Source organism: Rhinolophus hipposideros (genome assembly GCF_964194185.1).
Source record: "Rhinolophus hipposideros genome assembly, chromosome: 5".
Lineage (NCBI taxonomy): Eukaryota > Metazoa > Chordata > Mammalia > Chiroptera > Rhinolophidae > Rhinolophus > Rhinolophus hipposideros.
This window is the reverse complement of record NC_138051.1, coordinates 94,056,683-94,079,097: the sequence shown is the minus strand read 5'-3', so window position 1 is coordinate 94,079,097 and position 22,415 is coordinate 94,056,683. Positions and strand designations below refer to the sequence as shown.

Genomic DNA, 22,415 nt, shown 5'->3' with positions numbered 1-22,415 from the left:
TCCCTGCAGCAGTGACTGCTGAGCTGTCTGCATACCTCACTTCCTTCCACCTGCCCCCTCACCCCTTGCCAGTCCATTTTCTTGCCAGTCTCCAGAAAATCTTTAAGAATACAGGTCATTCAGGGCGTTCTCCTGCTTGAAAGCCCGCCCCCCCCCCACCACCACCACTGGCACCCTAGTTCTTTCCCTGGTCCAGAAGGAACACCAGCACTGCAGGGCCCTAAACACATTCCCTACAGCAGAGCTGTCCCTGCAGGATTTCTTATCTTGTGCCAGGAGAAGGGAGGGTTTCAACTCCCTTTACAAATAAGGAGACCTCTGGGAACATTCTGTCTCAGGCTTCAGTTTAATGCAATCATGGTTGAATGGTCTTTGTTATACTCAGGGCTGTATAATACGTGACAGGAAGCCTCACATGGTCCTTGCTGGTGAACCAGACCCTCCTCTTACTGGCCCAGACCTGCCCTCACTCCCCTCCCAACAAGCAGCCTTTGCCTGCTGTCCTCGTGATTGACTTCACCTGCTCTCTATAGTGAGCACTGTTGGCTTCTGGCCATCGGGATGGCTGCTTCTCACTTATCCTTGTTCCCTACAGATAGAGCTGCCAGATTTGGCAAACAAAAGTACCTCACAATTCCTGGGATATAAATGAGGTTGGACAATTAAGTTCGTGAACTCATCCTAGAAAAAGGGCTACATACATCAAGGCTGAATAGCACCTTTGAAGTGTTCCCCATGGGAAGCTATGCTCCAATGCCAGCACTTAGTCCACCCTTCAAAGGAGTTTTGGAACCCTTTTTCTGGAATGGCCATCGTATTACCATTACATAGAGCTGTCATCGTATTACCTTTGATGTCCTGACTGTCATCAAAATGTCTTCCTTTCAATATTTCCTTTATCTTCAGGTAAAGAAAGAAGTCATTGGGGGCCAGATCAGGTGAGTAGGGAACGTGTTCCAATGCACTTATTTGTTTACTGGCTAAAAACTTCCTCACAGACAGCGCTGTGTGAGCTGGTGCATTGTCGTGATGCAAGAGCCATGAATTGTTGGCGAAAAGTTCAGGTCGTCTAACTTTTTCACGCAGCCTTTTCAACACTTCCAAGTAGTAAACTTGGTGAACTGTTTGTCCAGTTGGTACAAATTCATAATGAATAATCCCTCTGACATCAAAAAAGGTTAGCAACATTGTTGCAACAAGTTCATGAATTTAATTGTCAGACCTCGTACACTGAAAAGTGATCCATTATCTGGAATCCATATTTATCTCGGTTCTCTTTATGTTTTCAGCACCCCACCTGCAGGGCATGCTTACGCTGTGTATTCTGGGGGTCTAACGCTCAAGGAATAGGGAGTCTTAGGCAAAGGCCTGAAGACTTGTAGAGGCCTGGAATCTTCTGGAGCCTTCCCTTGCTTACCTCTTCCATTCATTCATCCACTATTTGTCAAGAGCCCATCTTGGGCCAAGGACCATACCAGGCACTGGGGGTGCAGAGATGATTTGAGTCCTTGGCATACCTAGGGGGACCTCTGGCCACAGTCTGAGGAAGTGCCTGGGTTGGGGTGTTTGTTGCTTGGCTGTTGCCTTGTGATGATTAGCTGGAAAGATGCCTGAAAGCAAAGAGCATCTGGCCTGTCAGCTCCTGGAGTATGAAGGTCGTCAGTCACTGAAGCTGGGTGGAGGTCACTGCAGGGGGAGGGGGCATGGCCTCCCTGAATCGGACACCCCTGCCATTGCTTGCACTGTGACAGAAGCATGGTGACAAGACTGTGACAGTGGAGAAGCAACAATCTGCATGTGTGACTGGATCCCGAGGGTGCTGGTTACAGGCCCGGCCTCCACCATGCTGACTTCCGGGTTGGAAGTGCAGGAATACTAACCAGCATTCCGGGTGGTACACATCTCTGTTTAAGAAACCCTGTGCAGTGTCAAAGCCTCTTCCCTTGCCTGTTTTCCTTACCGCCACTCTACTGTGAGGCCGGAGACAGGGACACGGTGTGTGTCTGCTCACAGGCGCCTCGCGGGGCACACCTGGCAGCAGAGGCCCAGACCCATGCCTCCTGGCCCCCAGTTCGTGCTTCTTTACCCCCCCAACCCTCACCCACCCACCCAGTCCCTTCACATTTGTGGAGGAAAATACACAGGCTGATCAAACCCACACATGGTTCCCAGCAGCCTCTCTGAGGGACTGAGGGAGATGTAGGGGCTCAGAGAGGAGAAGATTCTGGATACAGCCCCTGCCCCCCAGGCATACAATGAATGCTCAGCTCCTAGGATTGGAGGCTGTGGCTGTATCAGCTGCTCGGTGGCCATGGCCAGCCCCAGAAGGGTGTGTGTGTGTGTATGTATGTGTGTGTGTGAGTGTGTGTGTGTGTGTGTGTGAGTGTGTGTGTGTGTGTGTGTGTGTGAGTGTGCAGCAGTGTGGGTGTTCGCAGGAGCGTTGTTATTTGTCCTCTGTATGATGTCACGGAAAATCACCATGAGGAAGGGCTTGTGGACTCATGCTGGGTTCTCCCGACTTCTGTGTCTGTGGCTTTTGCCACCTTAGTGCCGCCTCACTCCCACCTCACTTCCTCTGGGAAAGATGCAGCTCAGCAGGAAGCTGACGAGGTTCACTGATGTCACCTGCTTGCTGTCCCCAGCTCCTTTCAGCGGTGCCTCTTTGTTCACGGAGATGATATCTACAAAGGGCTTAGAGCAGTGTCAGACCCTCAGTAGGTGACATCCCAGTGCCACCTAGCATTGTTCCTGCCATCACCTCCTCCTGGACCACGCATAGTATAACAGGTGCCAGGAAAGGAGGAGCCTCACAGGACACACTCTTTCCCACCCGGAGCTTCACAAATGGGAACAAAATGGGAAGCTCTTACTAAATTGTAAGGTTTAGGTCAGCCCTCTGCAGATAAGAGTCTGGTATACATTTGTATTTTGTGAGGTACTAACTTGTTTTCAAAGAAAAATCTGCTTGGGTTACTATGGAAGCAACTTGCCTATTCTGTTTCCTGGTATCCTTTGAGCGTGGACAGTGTTACCAGGCATTCTTTCACATGAGTACTATTTTAATGACACTATCAAGTTAATTTGAAATTAATATCAAATACGCTAAGAATAGGATAGCTTTCTGCTGACCCCTAATTTCTTAAGTGTTATCCCAGCTCTTAACATAATCCAGCTCTTCTCTTTACAGTATATGTTTATTCAGGTTTCTCCAGTGCCTAAGAAAGGAAAGACACCTCAACATTTTAAGGCTGGTCAGCTGTTTGTAATAATGTGCTGTCTTTGTCACTTCGTAGGCTGAATTCCCCACACCCAAGTCCTACTTAAAGTAAAGAGGCAATCTAATCCTAATTTTAGACAATATTAATAAATACTCAAGCATACAAAAATAACAACACTAGGGAATTAATGTCCAGTTCGGTCCTGCTTGTCCTTCAGATTTTGGCTTCAATGCCACTACCTCAGAGCTCCCTCTGGGCCCCCATGCTCCTCGTTCTTATCCTTAACTGGCTTCCTGCTTCCGCCTTTGAAACCCCCACCTGCTCCCATCCCATCCTCTGCTTTTTTTGTTTTAAACACTTTACTAAACACAACTCATTTTTTATTTTGACACTATTAGGTTGGTGCAAAAGTAATTGCAGTTTTTGCAATTATTTTTAACCTTTTATACCACAATTATTTTTGCACCAACTTATTATTTCAGATTTGCAGAAAAGTTGTAACGACAGTGTAGAGTTCCTGTGACATAAACAGCTCGTGTCACCATGATTCGTTTATCAAAACTAAGACATGAACATCGGGGCAGCACAGACTTGTTTGGGTTTCACCAGTTTTTCCACTTAATGTCCTTTTTCTGTTCCAGGATCCCATCCAAGACACCACATTACATTTAGTTTCCATGTCTCCTTAGTCTCCTCTGGCCTGTGACAGCTTCTCAGGTGTCTTAGCTCAGCTGCTCTAACAAAATACCGCAGACTGGCTGGCTTATAAACAGCAGAAATTTGTTTACTCCAGCTTTGGAGGCCGGAGGTCGGAGATCAAGGTGCCAGGATGGTTGGGTGAGGGCACTCTTCTCGGTCACAGATTTCTGGTTGCGTCCTCACATGGCAGGAAGGGTGGGCTCTCTTTTATAAGGGCACTAATTCTATTGGTGAGGGCTTTTAATGTTCGTAGATACAGGTCGGTAAGTCCAACTCTCACTCCATAGCGCTTGTCATCAACTGACAGGCGATGCCCTTTACTTTTCCCTTTTATTCTTGGTGATGTTTCATTTTATTGTCTCTCCACACTAGAATGTCATTCAGCGGGGCAGGTATTTTTGTCCTTTTCTTCATTTTTCTCCAGCACCTGGAACAGTGCCAGTTCCACTGTGGACATTCAATAACCATCTGTGGACAAACGATGTCCTTCACCATGGTTGGTAATTCTCTGTTTGTTTGTTTACCTGGCTATTTCCAGGGCCTGTGTCTGCTGGGGTAACCATTGAACCCTTGTACTAGCTCCATACCTGACTCCCTGCAGGCACCTGAACGATAATGGCGTTTGGATGAATGAGCTAAATAAGCAGGTGTAGGCTGGGCATGGTTGTTCGGTGGGGTGTGAAGTGTTTCCCCTGGAGACCAAGATCATTTTCTGGTCTGAGTTCCTGCAGGCAGAGGTGGGGGAAGGAGTCCTGGGACCTGGTGTTTTTCCTCCGTGTGTTGGTGGCCATGGAGGTCACAAAACGAGGTCCTGAGAGTTCACGTGGTCAGAGAGAGAAATAAAAGTGGGTTCCTCAGAACAAGAATGAACTTGGCAATAACTGCAGGAACTCAAAGACGGGGTGACTGTTATGAGTGAAAATGTGATGCCCCTCCAAATTCCTATGTTGAAGTCCTAACCCCCAGTACCTCAGAATGGGACTATATTTGGAGATAGGGCCTTTAAAGAAGTGATTATGTTCAAATGACATCACTGGGTGGGTCCTAATCCAACATGACTGGTGGAGATTGGCAGATGAGAAGCGATCCTGATGCAGACAGGAAGGCACAGAGAGAAGCCATTTATCTGCAAGCCAAGGAGAGAGGCTTCAGAAAACCAACCTGCCGACACCTTGATCTTGGACTTCCAGCCTCCAGATCTGTGAGATAAATTTCTGTTGTTAACCTGCCCAGTCGGGGTACTTTGTTATGGCAGACCTCGTAACCTAATACGGTGGCTAAGAAGGAAGGTCCTGAGGAGTACGGTCATGCCTACATGTGCAGACACCCAACAAACCGTCACCTGTTCATGGAATGGAACGAATGCGGTCAATCAGAGGAGAGGCTGGTGGGTGTTGGAGAAGCAGGAGTGGATGGATGTGGGCGTCCCCTAGGGGGTTGAGTGGAGGTGCCTACTGACGTGCAGATGGGACAATGAGGGAGAAGAAGGGATCCCGGGGATGTTCAGGGTGTGGTGTGGATGGCCAAACCACCCCGAAATCAGGAGGAGAGAGAACAGACAAAACGCCATCATTGTGTTCAGGGTCCCCATCACTGGACTGCAAGCACCATCCCCATTTCCCCTCCTCTCCTTCACACACCCTACACTGGTCCAGACTGAGGTCTCGGATTTTCTATACACACCATGGCTCCCCAACATCATGCTCTTCTCAAGCTGTTCCCCCTGTCTTAGAGTCCCATCTGCTTCCAAATACGCTGTCTGTCGAAGTCCTACTTATTCTTCGAGACCAGCTCAGTGCCACCTGTTCCATGAAAGCCTTCGTGATCCCTCAGAAGTTAATTCCCTCTTTCTCTCTCTGAGCTGCTGTACTATCTTGTTCATCTCAGGATCATGTGACATTGGAGTCACATGGCTCACCAGGACACCCAGCAGGGTACTTCAGTGTGTGCCCTGGCTCACAGCCAAGGCTCACGAGTCAGGACCCGGAGCCCATCCTGGTCTCACATACAGTAGCTGCTTTGTGACCATTTGATCAGGAAACTTTAGGCAGCGTCGGACCTTGGCCTTACACATATCACACAGGCAGAGCCTCCCCCTGACCTTGGACTGGCTGGGTAAATAGTGAGAGAAATATTTGCCAAAACAGAGGAGGCATTTCGCAAGGGAAGGCACATAGGAGCAGGTCTGACCCCGTGAGGAGGCCCAATCCTTAAAAGCTGTGCGGAGCTCGAATCACAAAAGTGGATAAGCCATCTGGGTTGGGTTGTAGCCGTGCCACCAGCCAACACATCATCTGGGTCCCAGAGCCTGGGCCTCGTTCTAATCAGCTGAGGGGTTCTGGGCACGCCTTTATGTTCCCCTCTGTAAAATGGGTACAACTGATCTACCATGCAGGGTTGTTGAGGGATTAATGAGATTACAGGTGCAAAGTGTCCCCTCAGGCTGGCACCTAGTGGGTGCTCAGTACTTTGAAGGACGGTCAAGGCTTGGGGTTCCAATCTTATTAGTTCTAAGGGGCACCCTTCTGTGATATAGTCCAGGCTCAGGGATCAGAGTGGTGGGAGCTGCCCCATGGAAAGCAAGCTAGGGACATGCAGGTTGGGGTGGGCAGATGTTCAAGGGCTCAGAGTTTGTGGCAGCTAGTTAGGGACAGTCTGAGACTGAGTGAAGAACTCATTTGCTTATTCATTCATTGACTCTTTCAAATGTCTGATTCCCTTCATTAGATGGACAAGGAAATGTGGCAGGTTTTGTAACGGACAGTGAACCCACCTGGATTACAGGGCGGCTTATGGCTGGGATGCGCACGACCAGGGCTTCTGTTTCCTGGTCATGTCTTTTCTGCATCAGAGCACAGGGCCAGCAACATGGGCCTGGGCCCCAATCCAGGGTCAAATCTTGCCTCCATCACTTAGGAGCTGTGTCTGGGTAAGCTGCCCACTCTCCACAAGCCTCACCTTCTTCATCTGTAAAATGGGGCTAATTGTACCTGCTTCCTAGGAGTATTGTGAGGGGTAAATGCAACAATCCAGATGACGTGCCTAGCACCTAGCCTGGAGCATAAGCTGCTAATGTCACCATTCCCAGAGCTACTTCCATAAGGACAATGACACCAGTGTTTGCACAATGCTTTATTGTTATGGCTGACACTAAAATTCACAGGTAGTCGCCAGTGTCTTCAGGTGATACTCTGCAGGTCTCCATTCTCCCACTCCCAGCCAAGCCCATGAAACTAACTTTATGTACAGGATGGTACAATCCTGTGATGGGCCATTTCCACCCTGCTGTCCACTTGCTTTTCTTAAAGGATGAGTGGCACCTGAATATATTAAAATCAACTGTGATTGGCAGGTAACACCGCAGCCTTTTTATGTGATTTTAAGGATCCTTCAGTCCTTGACCTGGTCCTTGTATATGTGGGGCAGTCCCGAGAAGGACAGTTTCACCACGATGTCACATAGCTGGTTAGCTGAGACAGAAGCCCCGTTCCAGACTCCCATTCCACTGTTCTTTCCAAACCATGATGAATTGATAGTTGGTATTGTGGACAAGTCGGGGACTAGGCTTGGAAATACACTTCCTGGTAGAAATGTCTACAGAATAACCTTCTTGTAGAGCTTTGTGGAGCTGGTGTGGGAATCAGGGGCCTGGATGCTGGGTTTCTCTCTGCCACTAACATGCTGTGTGACCTTGAGCAAGTCAACCAAACTCTCTGGGCCTCAGTGCTCAGCTCCACTGATGAAAGGTGAGGGCAAGACTGAATGTCCTCCAAGGTTCTTTAAGGCACCTGTGTCTTACAATTGTGTGAAAGGAAGCAATCATCAGTATAACACTATTACTATGATTATTTGTGAAAGTCTCATTAGTCGACTAAACCTGTGCAGATCACTAGCTCTCAGGAGATAGATGGGAGCCATGCTGTGGAGGTCTGTGCCCTTTCAGGAGAAATCCCCACCTCAGGGGCGCTTCACTTTGGCAAGGAACAGGATGTTCTCGTTGTTCCCCACAATGACCGTCAGAAAGGGCCTGTTGAACACTATCTTTGGAGAGCCCGCAAAGATCGACCTAAACTTGATGGTCATGTCTGTGGCTGCAGCCGCTTTGGTCCCCGACTCATCCACCTCTATCACGGCTTTGTGCACCATCTGCAGGGGAGACACCAGACACCACCAAGTCACCAGCGGCTGGGAGATGCCAGCACAGGAAATGACAAAGCTTCTGCCGGTGGCATCACTGTCAGTTTCCGTGCAAACGGAACCTCCAAGCAGACAGGAAATGACATGTGCACGTGTCTTTCATTGAAATCTAATGGCATTTCAGCGAGAGTGTGATTCTCCGATTTTGTAGAGGGGAAGGAGGCACAGGGAGATCAAGTAATTGTTAGAGGTCATGTAGCTAGTGAATGAAGGAGATGCCACCTGATTTTCAGTTTTGATTGCTTGACACGGCTCCTTCCCAAGACAGTGATGGATATGGCTTCCCATTGCATAAAGGATACAGGATACAAAGTGAAACCTTTGCTTCTTGAGGAGAAGGGGGGAAGGGAGAGAGAGAGAGAGAGAGAGAATATGAAATGTGAGGATAGAATGGAATGGAATGGAATGGAATGGAATGGAATGGAATGGAATGGAATGGAATGGAATGGTATGGAATGGAATGGAATGGAAATCTCTGAAAGTAGATGCTCAGGACTTTCTGGGATTACCTCAGACACGTGGATGTTGGGATCGTTGGTGAGTCCGGACAGGTCAGCGTTGGAGGTAAAGATGTCTTTGATCCCCAGCTTGGGGAGGACTTTATCTAGCTGATAGGAGCCCTCAATGGAGAACTTGGGAAGGTAAAGCTGGAAAGTCCTAGAAAGAGACGAGGACCTTTTGTAGACGCTTCTAGAGCATTGGCTCACTGGGAGCATATTCCTACCATCTCCCCTCAGCCTCATAATGATCCTTCAGCCCCGTGCCTAGAGCAGAGCCCATCCCACTCTGGACTTAGACCGGGGCTGCCCCAGAGGTCACTGTCCACTCTAATGGCACCACCAGGAAAGCAGGCATCCAGCTCTGCTCCTGGCATCTGGACCAGGCCTTGGGGGCTGGGACTTCACCTGATACCTCTGGGCTTGGACACAGCTCTTGGGCTGTGAGTCCTTCCCACGACTAAGTGGCCCTTGGGGACATGTGTCTCCCTGGGAGTGTGTAGGGTTAGGCTGGCCCTGGTAGAATCTGAAGAATACCTCTTTGTCAGCGTCTTGAGCCACTTCCTCAGCGTCTCCATGTTCAGGCCAGCCTCCAGCTGCCTCATCTTGCCCTCATCGGGGAGAATGAAGAAGGCGGTGGCATTCCCTTGGTAGGGGACCCCCACCACCTGGCAGAAGAGGTTTCTGTCCATGAGGTAGAAATACTGATCCTCGCGTTTCATCATGGGCACCTGCACCACCATCTTTGACGTCACGTGGAAGTCCTTCTTTTTGGTGCTTTTGGGGTCAAAGGTTGTCTCCCACTTAGCTAAAGATGAACATGGATAAGAAATGAGAAATTCTCAGCTGCATGTGAGAAGTACGGAGACAGCAAACTTATCACACAACAAAAACCTTCCTTAGAGCTGTCTCCTTGGTAGCAGTGACTGCTGAACCCCTTGAAGCTCTTTACAACTTTGGGGACATGCTTGAAATCTCTGTGGGGCTTTTGTAACATTTGCAAAACAAAGAGGTTGGTTTTCATGTCTTCTGAGGCCCTTAGCCCCTAATGTTGTTTGTTTGATTCTCTGATGCTATTCAAGGTCAAATATCCAAGTGGACTGGTAAAAAATATGGGTGGCTGATAAAGCTACACTATATCTAGGTAAGTCATTCTGTTTTTCACTCTTTTCCAAGTATTATATTTTGACCTAAGTTTGAGAGAGAGGTTTGTAAGGTTCCTGGAAATACATGATTTTTTCCTACTGGGAAGTCTTCAATTATGCTTTCTATGGGATTTTTTTGATCAAAGTAATACAAGTAACTATCCGTCTTCTTAATAGTTATCAAATGCAGACCCCCACCCCAATACCCCACTTAGCTTATTTGACAATTGTCCTCTGTATCCTGGTGTAATGGGGAGAGCCCTGGACTAGGGGACAAGAAATCTTAGAATCCAAGCTTGATACTCACCATCTGTGACTATAGGAAGGGGATTTGGTGGTTAACATTTAACTGTTTTTCTACTCTTTCTCTCCCTTCCCTTCCCTCCTCTCCGTGCCCTCCCCTTGCCCCCTTTCCTTCCCTCTCTTCCTCTCCTCTCTTCATCCACTCCTCTCATCCTCAGCCAGGTGCCATACAGGGCATCGAGGGGCTCAGCCTCCAGAGGAAGAAACAGAAGTGTGAGCGCAGATGAGCAGGGATGTTTATAAAAAATGTCAGGGAACTAAGGATGGGGAGATCAGCTCTTGGGGAGGGGAGAGAAGACTTTTCAGAGGAACAGGCTCTTGACCCAGGATTTGTTGGGTAAGGAAATAGCCCCTACGATGGTGGGGCCTTGGGGATCAAGGGAATGGCTGGGAAATGCCCTCTAAGGTCCTTCTAAGGCCCACAGTCCTGCCCTGAGTAGCCATGGTGTCAGTTTCTGAGGTACTGTGGTCACAATAAATTTATACTTCAGAACTTGTGTGGAAACTGTGACTTCAGGTGTCCCCAGGGGCCTAAAGACAGGAAGCAGCTCCTCCCCAGCAGAAGAAACTGCATCCGGGGTTATTACCATCACCTTACACAGTAAGAAGGCGCCATCTTACTCATTCATGGATGCTTATTGGCTTCACTCTATCGACAAGCACCAGAAAAGACAATCTACTCGCACTCCTTTATGTGTGTGGGAATTGAGTATTCTTTTAACAAAAGCAGCTGAAAAGAAACAGAAAGTTCAGGTTTCAACCCAAGGGTCTTACCTTTAAAGAAGATGTAATTCACCAAGACCATGATTCCGGAGCTGTCGAGCTTCTTCACCAAGTCCATGATCCTGCCTTTAGTTTGCTTTGCCACGTAATCATTGATCTGCTTCTTGGCCCCTTCAGGGTCCTTAAAGTTGGTGGGGAAGATGTCGGCCAGGTACAGTGTCTTCATGGCACTCAGGAAGGTATCCTGGATGTTCACGGTGGGCTTGATGAACAGGGCATTGCCGAGGCTCAGCTGAAGGTCCTCTTTGGGCGCGTTGAGTTCCTGCAGCAGCTGATGGAAGGTTTTGTGGAGCTGCTCCTCCGGGTCACACTGGAAGTCGAAGCACAGGCCGTCCAGGATCTGTGCCTTTGTGTTGGAATGAGCCCCCAGGGAGATCATGCCCAAGGTCATGGTGATGCTCAGAGGGGAGAAGAAGATGTTCTGGTCAGGGTCATCTGCCACTAAGGTCCTGAAGAGTTCGAAGATAAAGTCCCTGTGACCAGGGGCCACAGGGGTGACAGGCAGCTCCCTGACTGTCTTCTTTGTCCCCCTGGAACGCTGGTGGTGGCGGCTGACCACCTGTGGGCTGAGGAGCACCAGGCACAAGAGGAGGCAGAGCTGCATGGTGACTGCCCCTGGTTCTGGAAGGGAGACAGGGAAGATATGCTCAGGAGGGTGTGCAGCCAGCGGGAGCGAGGCTTCTCCGAGGAAAGATTCGGTAGAAGCGTGCAAGACTGACATCCCAGAGAGCTGTCCCCAGCAAAGAGAAGGTGCAGCATCCAAGAGAAAGGATGGACCTGTGAGGTTGGGAGTGCAGATTTGAGGAGGATAGTAGGGCCTTGAGGACAGAGACTTGGGGACATGGACATCTAATGGCAGGGAGAGGAAGTATGCAGAGGGGTGTGGAGCTGAGGTGGGTACTGGCCGCCAGGACAAGAGTCCTCCCCTCTCTTTCACATCAAGATACACATTACAGGGGTGTGGGATGTGGGGGCAGAGAGTTCTCCCGTGTTCTGCCTGGTCAGCGTTTCTGAGGTTCCTGGGGAACCAGTAGCCTGCTTGCATACGTCCCCTCTACCCTTACTTTGGCCGTGGGTGCAGTATCTGCAAGGCCTTGAGGTCCTTCTATGAACTTAGACCAAATGTCATCATGGGCCTGTAGCACTTCTGGATTTGTCCTTGTTCATTCAGCAATTACACACTGAGCATCTACAATCCCATGTGGCAGCAGGTACCAGGCTTCTGAAAGTCACCAGTGTCCACGTGGATGCCAACGAGTCTCTTTCTCCCAGGGGTTGCTCCAGGATCCTGCAAGGACACCTATGTCCCTCATCAGAGCCACCTTTCCCTCTTAAGGAAATTCTGCCCTCTTAACGTGAGCACCCGGCTTCTGTGCTGCTCTGTGATGGGCTGAATTGTGTCCCCCCAATTTAAATGTTGAAGTCCTAACCACCCATACCTCAGAATGTGACTGTATTTAGAGTTAAGATCTTTAGAGGGGTGATTAAGTTAAAATGAGGTTATATGGGTGGACCCTAATCCCATCTGACTGGTGTCTTCACAAGAAGCGATTAGGACAGACACACACAGAGTGACGACCACAGGAGCACGTAGGGAGGAGACAACTATCTGCAAGTCAAGACAGGCTTCAGAGGACCCAGCCCTGCAGACACCTTGATCTGGGACTTCTAGGTGCCAGACGTGTAAGATATAAATGTCTGTTGTATGAGGCCCCAGTCTGTGAGACTCTGTTACAGCAGGCCGAGCTGACCAAGACATCTCTCCTTTCCATCCCCAGACGAGGAGATCCTTACCTTTTATCTCTCTGTGGCCTCACAGGTGGACCCTGAGGGGTCTTTGATCGTTCAGGCCTCATCTTCGGCCTTCAGCCCTTTGTCCCCTGCCTCCCTCCTGTCCATCTACCCAGACCCACTCTCTCCAACCAGAAACCCTTCCCATGCCTGGGCCTCCCCAGATCCTCCTCCACTCCCTGTGAATAGCCCAGCGTTTGCAGCCCGCTCACTTGGGTCCAAATCTCAGCTCAGCTACTTCCTCCAAGTGTGATCTGGGGCAAGTCAGTTACACCCCATGCCACCTTCCCCCACCAACGGAGGTAATGATAGTATCTCCACGGGTGGGGGGGGGACTGGGGGCTTTGATGACTCAACACACGTGAAGCATTTGTAGCAGCGCCTGGCACAGATCTGGAGCTGTAGACGTGTGAGCTGTTGGGGTGGCAGCGTCTGGCCAAGACCCTCCCGGGGACCCTCATTTCCTCAGCTATGCTGTGGGGTACATGCTTTCACACACACACTCCCATGTGAGCCTGGCAGCCATCAAGCAACTGATTCCCGTGTCGCTGACGACCTGACTGACTACTGATGGAAACTCTTGCTCACATGGATTCCCTCCACCTGGCTATCTCCCTTGACAGACCCCATGATGCCAGGCCCCCCAGCCCCAGGGCAGGTACTGCCACAGAGCAAGTGACCCATGCAAAACCAAACTCCAAGGGGCGCCAAACAGAGGCATTGGATGGTGCTTGCAGAGTGGCCTTCTATGGGTGAGGGGGTTGGAGGGCAGACAGATACCAATGAGCTTGGGAGTCAGACAGAACTGGGCTGCGGTTCCATCTTGGAGTGAAAATGAGTGACTGGAACAAGTCACACTCTCCGCCCCGACCTCCAAATTGCACCTGAGCTCACAGAGGAGGCACATTTAGAATGTGCTGTCTGCATACCCTCCAGCTGCCCAGAAGCAAACCTAGCAGCCGCAGCAATCACTGTGCCTGTGGGAGGCCCAGGCACGTGGCCCACACCACGGCTAGGTGCCACGTACTCCTCACGTGTGTTAAAGTCCTTCAGCCACACACCCACCAATGGGGGTAGACTCCACCACAGGCTCCGTTTTACAGATGGGTTAAGTCACTTGCTAATAGTGGTAAAGACCCAGTTCTGACTTTCAAAGCCCACGTGCTAAACCGTTGCACTATTTGCCGTCCCCGGAGCTCTGGTCCTCCATTTCTGAGGCACAGCCTCCCCATTTCATGGTCCAGGTGCCTAATCTGCAGATAATTGGGAAACATGGTCTGGCCTTCCCATGCTGACACTCCCTTTCTGTTCCCAACGATGGCCTTCAAGGAGGCCTCTACGGGGCAGGGTGGGTGGTTTAATCTGTGTCCTTTAAACTCCTCTGTTGCACAGCACAATACGTCCTTCCTGCCAAGAGTTAGAACCATCAAGGCAGCAGGAGGCTGCTGAAGAAACAATTCAGCTCAACACCTCCCACCCCTGCTGATGGACACAGAGCTGAAAATAACCCTAAAAGAAAGGCTTTCAAAGAAAAGCTAGAGATGCAGACGGATTTTCCTTCTTGGATGGAGCCCAGAGGCAGCTGACTAGGGAGCAGGAGTGAGAGTTCTGGCCTCCCACATTCGCACCCTCCCACCCTCCCTCCCTCGTGACTCAAGGCCTATTCATAAACTGGAGGTCTGTCACCTGTTGTAGCCAGTAACCTTCCTCCTCACCACTGTCCCCACAGGGTCTCCCTGAAGAGCACGTCTCCTTGGAGAGGGCCCAGGCTTCACTCAGGCTCCCCTGGGCTGCAGGTTTGGGACCCAGAAATCTTGCTCCATTTGGGCCTATTCTCTCTCTTTCTATCTTTTATTAAAGCCACTATTTGTTAAGAACATTAATATTAAGTCAATATAAATATTACTACATTTAATCTTCACCAAAAGTAAGCACGAGTAACCTCATTTTACATATGAATAAACTGAGGCTCAGCAAAATGGAATTGCTTGTCCCAGCCAGCGAGTGACGGCACTGGATTAAAATCCAGATTCCTCTGGTTGGTGCACACGCTGCCTCTTGGCTTGCCTTGATGGCCCTGGGGAATGATACCTCATTCTTCCTCTCTGGTAGCTCCTGGTGCATATCCCTGGGGTCTCTTGGAAGCTGCTCACCTGTATTAGCTCATTTACAGTTCTCCACAGCAACACAGAGTTGGCGTCATCATAATTGCACAGAAGAAGAAACACAGGGTCAGAGAGGTCACTTCTGAGAATGTAGAGGCCCCGGGGTACTCATTTCAGGTTTCCTAGTTTCAAAGCCTAGGCTTTGCCATGACACTTCTGGGCTTCTGGAGGAAACACAAGCTTTGACAGAGTTTTGTGCCCATTTTGAGTCAAGGGTGAGTCCACTCCAGGCCCTGGTAGCCTGTTACTCAGGAGATCACCCGCAGAGTGCCAGCATGAAGCAGGGCCTGGTTGGCACCCTCGTAGCAGAGGCTTCCCAGTATCCCCAGCCTCACCTTTCCTTGACTTACCTATACCTTTACAATAAATCTTGTCCCTGAGGGTTGAGCTCAGAATGTCCCCTGTCCCACTCAATTCCGGTTTAGAAAATCACCCTGAAACTTATTGTTAATACCCGTAGGCTTATTGATCACAATCTCTATGGGCTAGCAATCTTTCCAGGCTACTTCCATCATTGTTCTTGGGTTGCTGACCCCACCAGAGAATCACTTGGCCAGAGAGAAGTCTCCACGCAGACTCCCAGAACCATCACGTAGCTTCTGGAGGAACGCCCAGATTTTCCTTTAAAGACCCTCAGCCAATCTGAGAATGTTAATGCAGTTTTTGGAGGTGTTAACCCGCTGCCTTCTCAGATCACCGGTGCTCTGACAATGCTTATTCTATAGCCCAACTCCTGTGTGGGTCTATTGGCTGAGCAGCGCAGGTGGCAGGAGCCCCGGACTCAGTTGGCCTCCAGTTTCATTTTCTGATGTCTCCACCGGGACAGCCTCGGGGTTCCTCTGGTAAGTTTTGGCTTGCAGAGGGTCTCGGGAGCTGCCTGGGACTGGGCAGATTCCTTATCACAGGACCAACCTGTGGGAGCAGCTGCCAAGCGATTTTGCTTGCCAAGGTGGAGTTTGTGCCAAGTCCGCCTGTCACAGATGCCTTTTCTGCTCAGTTGGATAGAATAAGCATTTGCTCTGTTTTCCTGCCTCTAATTACTGGTTCATAAAGCAGGGTGGCCCGCACATATACAGCTGGAGGATTTTGCACTCACCGTCTGGGGCTCGTCCTTGAGGGCCATTTGGGGGTCATACTGACCCATTGGCGCCAATAGGTGAGGCTGCAGTATCCAGCAAGGCGTAATACCCTCACCAGTAAGGGGCTCTAGTTGCAAGCTTGCTTTGGTTTTGGAAGCACACTATGGTTGACAACACATATGGTTCCCTGGGAAGCGGGGCCCATCTGCCACACCGTAAATGCCACCACATCTGGTTTCAGCCTTTGGATGTCTGGTGGTCTTAAGGCCACATCTGGTTTCTGGTTTTAGCCCACTGGCCGATTGTCTGATGGTTCAATGGACCATGTATATGGAGTAAGACAACATGGCATCCAAATCTGGCACCTAGCTGGGTCTGGTTTCTGTATTTGGTGTTCAGATCCGAATCTGGTTTTTCTGGTTTTTGTCTGTCCGATCCAGGGAATACTTGGGTCTGTCTGTCTGTTTAAGTCTGTGTTAAATGTGGCTGTATTTGCTCCAGCTCAATAATGGGAACTGGGTTTTGATCCTGACCAGGATCCCGTCGGGAAAAATATTAGGCCATTGGCAAAACTGTGGCTATGAGGAAATTAATGATCAAAAGGAAATTAATGTTCTATTACAGTACTGCTTGGTCAATGTATATATTAGATTCTGGAGAGTGCTGGTTGCTCAATAGCTCATTGAATTATTATACTATTTTGTGACTGGAATTGTTGTGTTAAAGGTCTGGGAAACAGGATGAAATTTCTTATGTATAATAAGCCTTTATGGTAGACTCCAAAAAGAAGGGAAATAAACTGATAGTTCAGAGAAAAGGGGAATCTACCCATCTCCTAATCCACTTATAGCTGGGAATGCCTGAGGCTGAGGTAACTGAAAAAAAACAGGCATTTTTAAAAAACAAGCAGTTAATCTCACAAGCCAGATCCCTCACCCTTTGTTCTATCTTCTTTGAAATTGTAGGGGCGATTGTAAGATGTTAGGTCCTCTCTGCAATTGTTAATTGTTCTGTTTATGTGGGTACGATCTCTGATATCTGTGTTTGTCTGTTTTATATATAATGTTTTTGCCTCCGGATGGTATTACCAGATTATATTTGATTACCTTAAAGAAAAAAAGATTAAGCACTTATATAAAAAATAATAAATAAGCTAACCCAAGTACTTTTCAGGATTGTGTGATCTAAGAAAATATTTGGTACTAAGGCTGGTTTAACTTTTGGTTAAATAGATAAGTCTTTTAAGATTATCACCCTTAAATATGGTATCTTTTGTTTTACCTGGGATTACAAAAATAAATTCATGTTATTTCTGCTACAAAATTTGTCAAGAAAATAGCTTGGATAATAATTATCTTTGAAATCTCATAGAGTTAAGAAATAATAAAATGTTAACTGAAATAAGATTTTAGATTAAGTTTTTCAGTAATAATGTAGTGTGGATGCTTGGGCATGGTTTCTCATCATCTGTTGGTAATTTAAGATTTCAGTTGTGTTAAATGATAAAAATTAATGAATGTCTAGGTATTTCAAAATAATGATATGCTGAAATATTAATTATTAGATAGGTCTGAGTTCATCTATTTTTGGCTTCTTGTCACAGGAAAGCTAAAAGATAGATTAAGATCTGTTAATAAATATATTTTGTATTTTATTACAAAAGCCTATACTTTTGAAGGTTGCAAAATATGTTCCTGGATTTGCCACTGGAAATGCTAATTGCTTGCTTTTAGTTGTCAGTAAAAATTAAGGTTCTGAAAGTTATGGATTCTAATTAATATGAAAGGAAAAGATGTGTTTTCAAGGAAGGTATAAGGTATGGAAATATATTTTTGAAGGAATTGAAAGAAAGTTTATTGTAAGGATGGTTATTTCTGAATGAATGAGAGGAGACAAACTAAGAGAAACTGGGAAAGTTATAGTAGGTTTGTGAAGAAAAATCTTGAGAGAATTTTACATATGGTTAAGCTAAATACGATTAATTAAATAAATTTAAATATCAAAAGTAAGCTGGGACAGAATTAGAGTTAAATTTTCTCTCTGCTAAATAAGACAAAGTTGATTAGACTATTGGTCTACTACTGATATTATGAAAAAGGTTTCTGCCTAAAAAGCAATGATTATATGTGTCATCAGAATAATTTCTACGTTTTATATTGTCTTAATCAGGTCTTTGGTTACTCAAGAAAATGAAATCTAAGAACTAAGTTTTGCTAATAATTATATAAGCTTCTGTATTCTAGGACTGCTAGAGTTCATGTGCCCTCCTTGGTGTTAGCTATGGGGCAAAATAAGGAAGCGTGGCTTGATGTTTTCCCTAACCTAACAGAGTATTATAATATAATGGTTTGGGCTCACTGTTACACCCCTGATAAAGAAGCTCAGATCCTAAAAGAAGGCCAGGGAATTTGTTTAAATATCTTTAACAGCCAAGACGGGGAAAATGAGGAAAGAAAGGAACAGTGAATCTGGAAATGATGCCAGAAACAGGCCAGACTTTTGGCCATAGTTATAGACAAACCAGTACTGAAGCCACCTCAGGGTATCCCAGAAACCCCAGAAGAGGAACAGCAGGTAAAGGAGACTACTTTGGATGTGGAAGCCCAGACCACTGGATTAAGGAGTGTCCTAATTCTGCAAAGAAGCCGTGCCCCCTGTGCAAACTAAAAGTGCACTCTTGGAGGGATTGTCCCCTGCTCTGAAAGGAGCAGGGATCAACTCCCTCCCCACAAATGGCTGTGGTTGACTGATGGGTCTGGGGTTCCCAGCAGCGACCCAGAGGAAAGAGGCCATTTTCATCACAGGAGAGGAATTGCAGGTGACCCTTGACATGGCAGGTAAGCCTGTTCATTTCCTGATTGATATGGAAGCCATTTTTTTTTGTCTTGACAGCGCACTCTGGACCTATTTCCTCTAAAACCTGCTCATTTCTGGGGATTATCCTATTCCTTACCATTGGTCTATACCTTAGAGGAAATGTAAAACGAGCAAATCAGACTTTAAAAAGGTCTCTGGGAAAATTTTGTCAGGAGACCTATAAGCCCTGGCTCTAATTGCTGAGATTCAAACCTCAATGTTGTTATTTCCTATGTTGTTAACTTGGGAGAGGTCCTGCAGGCACTTAGGAAATATGGGGGACCGGCACCTTCCCCAAGCCGACTCCTATACACATTGTAGCCCCAGAAAGCCAGGGGACCAAGTACTATTAAAAGCCTAGAAGGGGAGGGGTCTCTAACAGACCAGTTAGCTCCTAAATGGAAAGAACCCTTTGCAATTTTTCTGAGCACCCCAACTGTTATCGGGCTTCAGAGAGTCAGCAGGTGGGTCCACTTCCCTCGATTCAAACTGATTTCATTTAAGTCTCCACAGGACTCCCCCGAAGGAAGACTATCACTACTGTTCCTGTGAGCCGACTAATTTTATAAAAATGAATAAACTACAGGGGGGAATTAAAACAAGGCCTGGTTGGCACCCCCATAGTCGATGCCTTTCCGGTGTCCCTGGCCTCACCTTTCCTTGACCTACCTATAGTTTAACAACAGATCATCCCCCTGAGGGTAGAGCTCAGAATGTCCCCTGTCCTACCCAGTTCCCTGTTTTAAAAAATTATTCTGAAATTTATCATTAATACCCTTAGCCGTATTGACCACAATCTCTATGGTCTAGTATTCTTTCCAGACTACTCTCATTGTTCCTGGGTTGCTGACTCCACCAGAGAATCACAGTGCTAGAACATTGCTAGAGGGAAGGCTCCAAGCAGAACCCTCCCCCCCCCCCCACTGTGTCAGTCAGTTGGCTGAGTGGCGCAGGCAGCACTCAGTGGGTCTCCCATTTCAAGCAAAGCCTGACTTGGCTGACTCTCTCCTGGGTCCCTAAAGTCAGTGTTTCTGCAGAAATGCCCTCAGCTGTCAAAGGGGAGAGAGTGGAGCACTCAAGTGGTGCCCTCAGGTGTGTGCGTCCTTTGGGCACACTTTCTTTTTCATTGCCTCAAGCACAGCAAGCCCCAGCTGAGCCCCAGGGCCCTCGCACATTCTGCTCTCTGCTGGAACCCTCTCTCCACCTTTCTCACCAGGCCAAAGTGACTTGAGTCAGCTGGGGGTGGGCAGGCCCTGGGCAGTCCTCCCACTGCTCCCTTAACATCCATGGACCCCAAATCTGCTGTCATTCATTTTAAGTGCTAGGCAACAATCTCCCGTCCGGGTCAATTTTGGACTCAGCTGCCGGAGTTGTGTGGCTGAGGTGGGTGTGTCCACAATCTGCTAATTACAAAAGTACGTGTAAGATGAAGCCCAGGCAGAGAGACAAAAACCCAACTTCCCTTGGGACCTAAAGACCCAGGGGCAGAGCTTCCTGCGAGCTGTGGCCTAGGGAACTTTCCTAACCTCCCCATCTTCAGACCATCAGCAAGGCTTGTCAGTTTCTAGCTCCAAAATGTGTCTTAAATCGGCCTGCTTCTCTCCAGTTTTCCAGCCACTATCTTAATGGAAGCTCCTTCCATCTTTTACCTGGATCACCCCACTTCTCCTGTCCCCATGAGCCATTCTCCAAAGCGTCTGAAAGAATCTCCTTCATTCACAAAGTCCCAGTACTCCCCTGCCTAAGAATACTGTTGCTGCCCATTCATTTTAGGGTAAAATCTAACTCTGATTTGTGCAACAACTCACGAAGCCCCATGCAGTCTGGCTCTGCCCAGCTCTCACCAGCCTCAACTTGACCTGCTCTGCCTTCAGTCACGTGTGTCCTCTGGGCACACTTTTTTCATTGCCTCAAACACAGCAAGCACCATCCCAGCCCTGGGCCTTTGCACATTCTGCTGGAACCCTCTCTCCGCCTTTCTCACCAGGGCTAGCATCTCTGCAGGCCTCAGGCTTATGCTGAAAAGTTTTCCCCTTGACACCCTCTTCATGCTCGGCCCTCCCTCTCCACTGGCCCCTTCATTGTTTCTTTCATCTTTCAGTCAATTATATAAGTACAATTACATATGCATTTGTTATTGGCCTCTTTTGTTCCAACTTCTCTCACCCACTAGGATGCTGTTCACAATAGAAAGGCCCCTCATCTGTCCTTCCAGCAGTCAAGGCGTGGTGCTCAGCTACCTTTGTGGAATGAATGAATGAATGAATGAATGAATGAACAAACCCGTCTCATCCTCTAATTCATCCTGTAATTCAGAGGTGTCAGACCACATCCTGGACACAGAATGGTTAGAAACACAGCCAGGCTGAGCTGAGCTCCGGAAGCCCTGGGGCTAACTCGACAGGTGACCTTGAATAACTCCCCCTGCTGCTCAGCTTCAGTTTCCTTTCTTTTTCTTTTTAAATACCACTTCATTAAAGTAGGACTTAATGTATACAACCTGATGAGTTTGGAGATAAGTATACACCCGAAAGACCATCACCACTATGACCACCATAAACATCCATCATCTGCCAAAGCATCCACCGTGCTGCCTAGTCTTGACTGTGAAGGAGGATATTGGCCAGGGGAGCAGTTTCCCTTTACTGTTGCATTTCTTTCCAAGAGCCTTATCCTTAGAAAAACTACAAATTCCACTCATTTTATATTTCTGTTTTGTTTACTTAACAAATGGCCAAAAAACTTCTGGAGCTGGAGCAGCTGCCGTGGAGCACACTGGGTGGCAGCCCCCAGACAGGGTGGCCTTATCTTAGGGAAACAGATTATCGTTGATCATTTCTCCTGATCTCTAAAGGTTAGAGATTCCAGGCACAGAGAACAACTCAAGCACTGGTTTATGGAGCACTCCGTGTACCAGGTATTTGTCCCCACTGCCTTAAGGTTCCTCAGCCTCAGCACTGTTGGCATTTGGAGCGGCATCATTCCCTGTCGTGGGGGTGGCAGCGGACTGTCCTGCTCATTGTAGAATGTTTAGCAGCTTCTCTGGTCTCTACTCACTGGACGCCAAAACACCCTTCCCTCCAGTTGTGACAACTAAAAATCTTTCCAGCCTCGGCCAGATGTGCCTTGGGGATAAAATCATGCCTGGGTGATAACCATCACCTTACTTAATCGTCAGTCATATCTTGCAGAGGTGCAGTACGTTGCATCTTACCTATAAGGAAACTGAGGCTTAGCTAGGTTTCGTGCTGTGCCCAAGGTCACCTCTGCTGTCTCAGAGGCTTACTCTTTCCTCAGCACTGCGGGGAGTTTTTCCGGCTCACTCTGGGACACCTCCAAAGCTTTTAAGCCTTCCAAACCCCATGACTCCAGAGTCCATTTCTCACCCCTCCTCACACGTACTCATGCCCACAGGTCCTCTGTCGGCAGTACCTGTACTTACTCTGTCCCGTGGTCCAGTATGCACACAGTGGAGGAGCAACGGTCTGTGGTGCTCTGGAAAGAGCAGCCGGCTGGCTAGAGTGGAGCCAGCCTTTGCCACTGACCACAGCAGGGAACTGACTCCACCCCTCCCTGGCCCCGCCCCAGCCAGCCCTGCCCTGTCCTGTTGTAGCCGGCTTCCAGCCAACAATTAGGCTGTGGGCAAAGCCACCTGAGCTCTGACCAGGGCCACCCACCCACT

General features: G+C 48.2%; 1 protein-coding gene across 5 annotated transcripts; it reads right to left on the bottom strand.

The window, feature by feature from the left end:
• Nucleotides 1–7,031: 7,031 nt before the first annotated feature.
• SERPINA5 (serpin family A member 5) lies at nt 7,032–22,292 on the bottom strand. Of its 5 annotated transcripts, none has more exons than XM_081048686.1 (5): nt 22,176–22,292; nt 10,834–11,463; nt 9,149–9,419; nt 8,624–8,771; nt 7,032–8,063 (listed from the first exon to the last, which is right to left on the bottom strand). In XM_081048686.1, the coding sequence occupies exons 2-5, from the start codon at nt 11,444–11,446 to the stop codon at nt 7,875–7,877; spliced, it is 1,221 nt and encodes a 406-aa protein (XP_080904812.1). In that variant the 5' UTR covers nt 11,447–11,463; nt 22,176–22,292; the 3' UTR covers nt 7,032–7,874. The 5 variants fall into 5 exon arrangements, with proteins under 5 accessions (XP_080904812.1, XP_080904813.1, XP_080904814.1 ...); XM_081048687.1 differs by having other exon boundaries at nt 7,034–8,063; nt 22,166–22,250; XM_081048688.1 differs by lacking the exon at nt 22,176–22,292 and adding an exon at nt 11,907–12,130 and having other exon boundaries at nt 7,036–8,063.
• Nucleotides 22,293–22,415: the final 123 nt, after the last annotated feature.

Coding starts and splice junctions, on each gene's coding strand:
- SERPINA5 (XM_081048684.1), bottom strand. CDS start 11,446: ATGCAGCTCTGCCTCCTCTTGTGCCTGGTGCTCCTCAGCCCACAGGTG. Junction 8,772..9,148: donor CTCAAGACGCTGACAAAGAG/GTATTCTTCAGA, acceptor GTCTCTTTCTAG/GACTTTCCAGCTTTACCTTC. Junction 8,442..8,623: donor CCAACATCCACGTGTCTGAG/GTAATCCCAGAA, acceptor CTTCTCCTCAAG/AAGCAAAGGTTTCACTTTGT.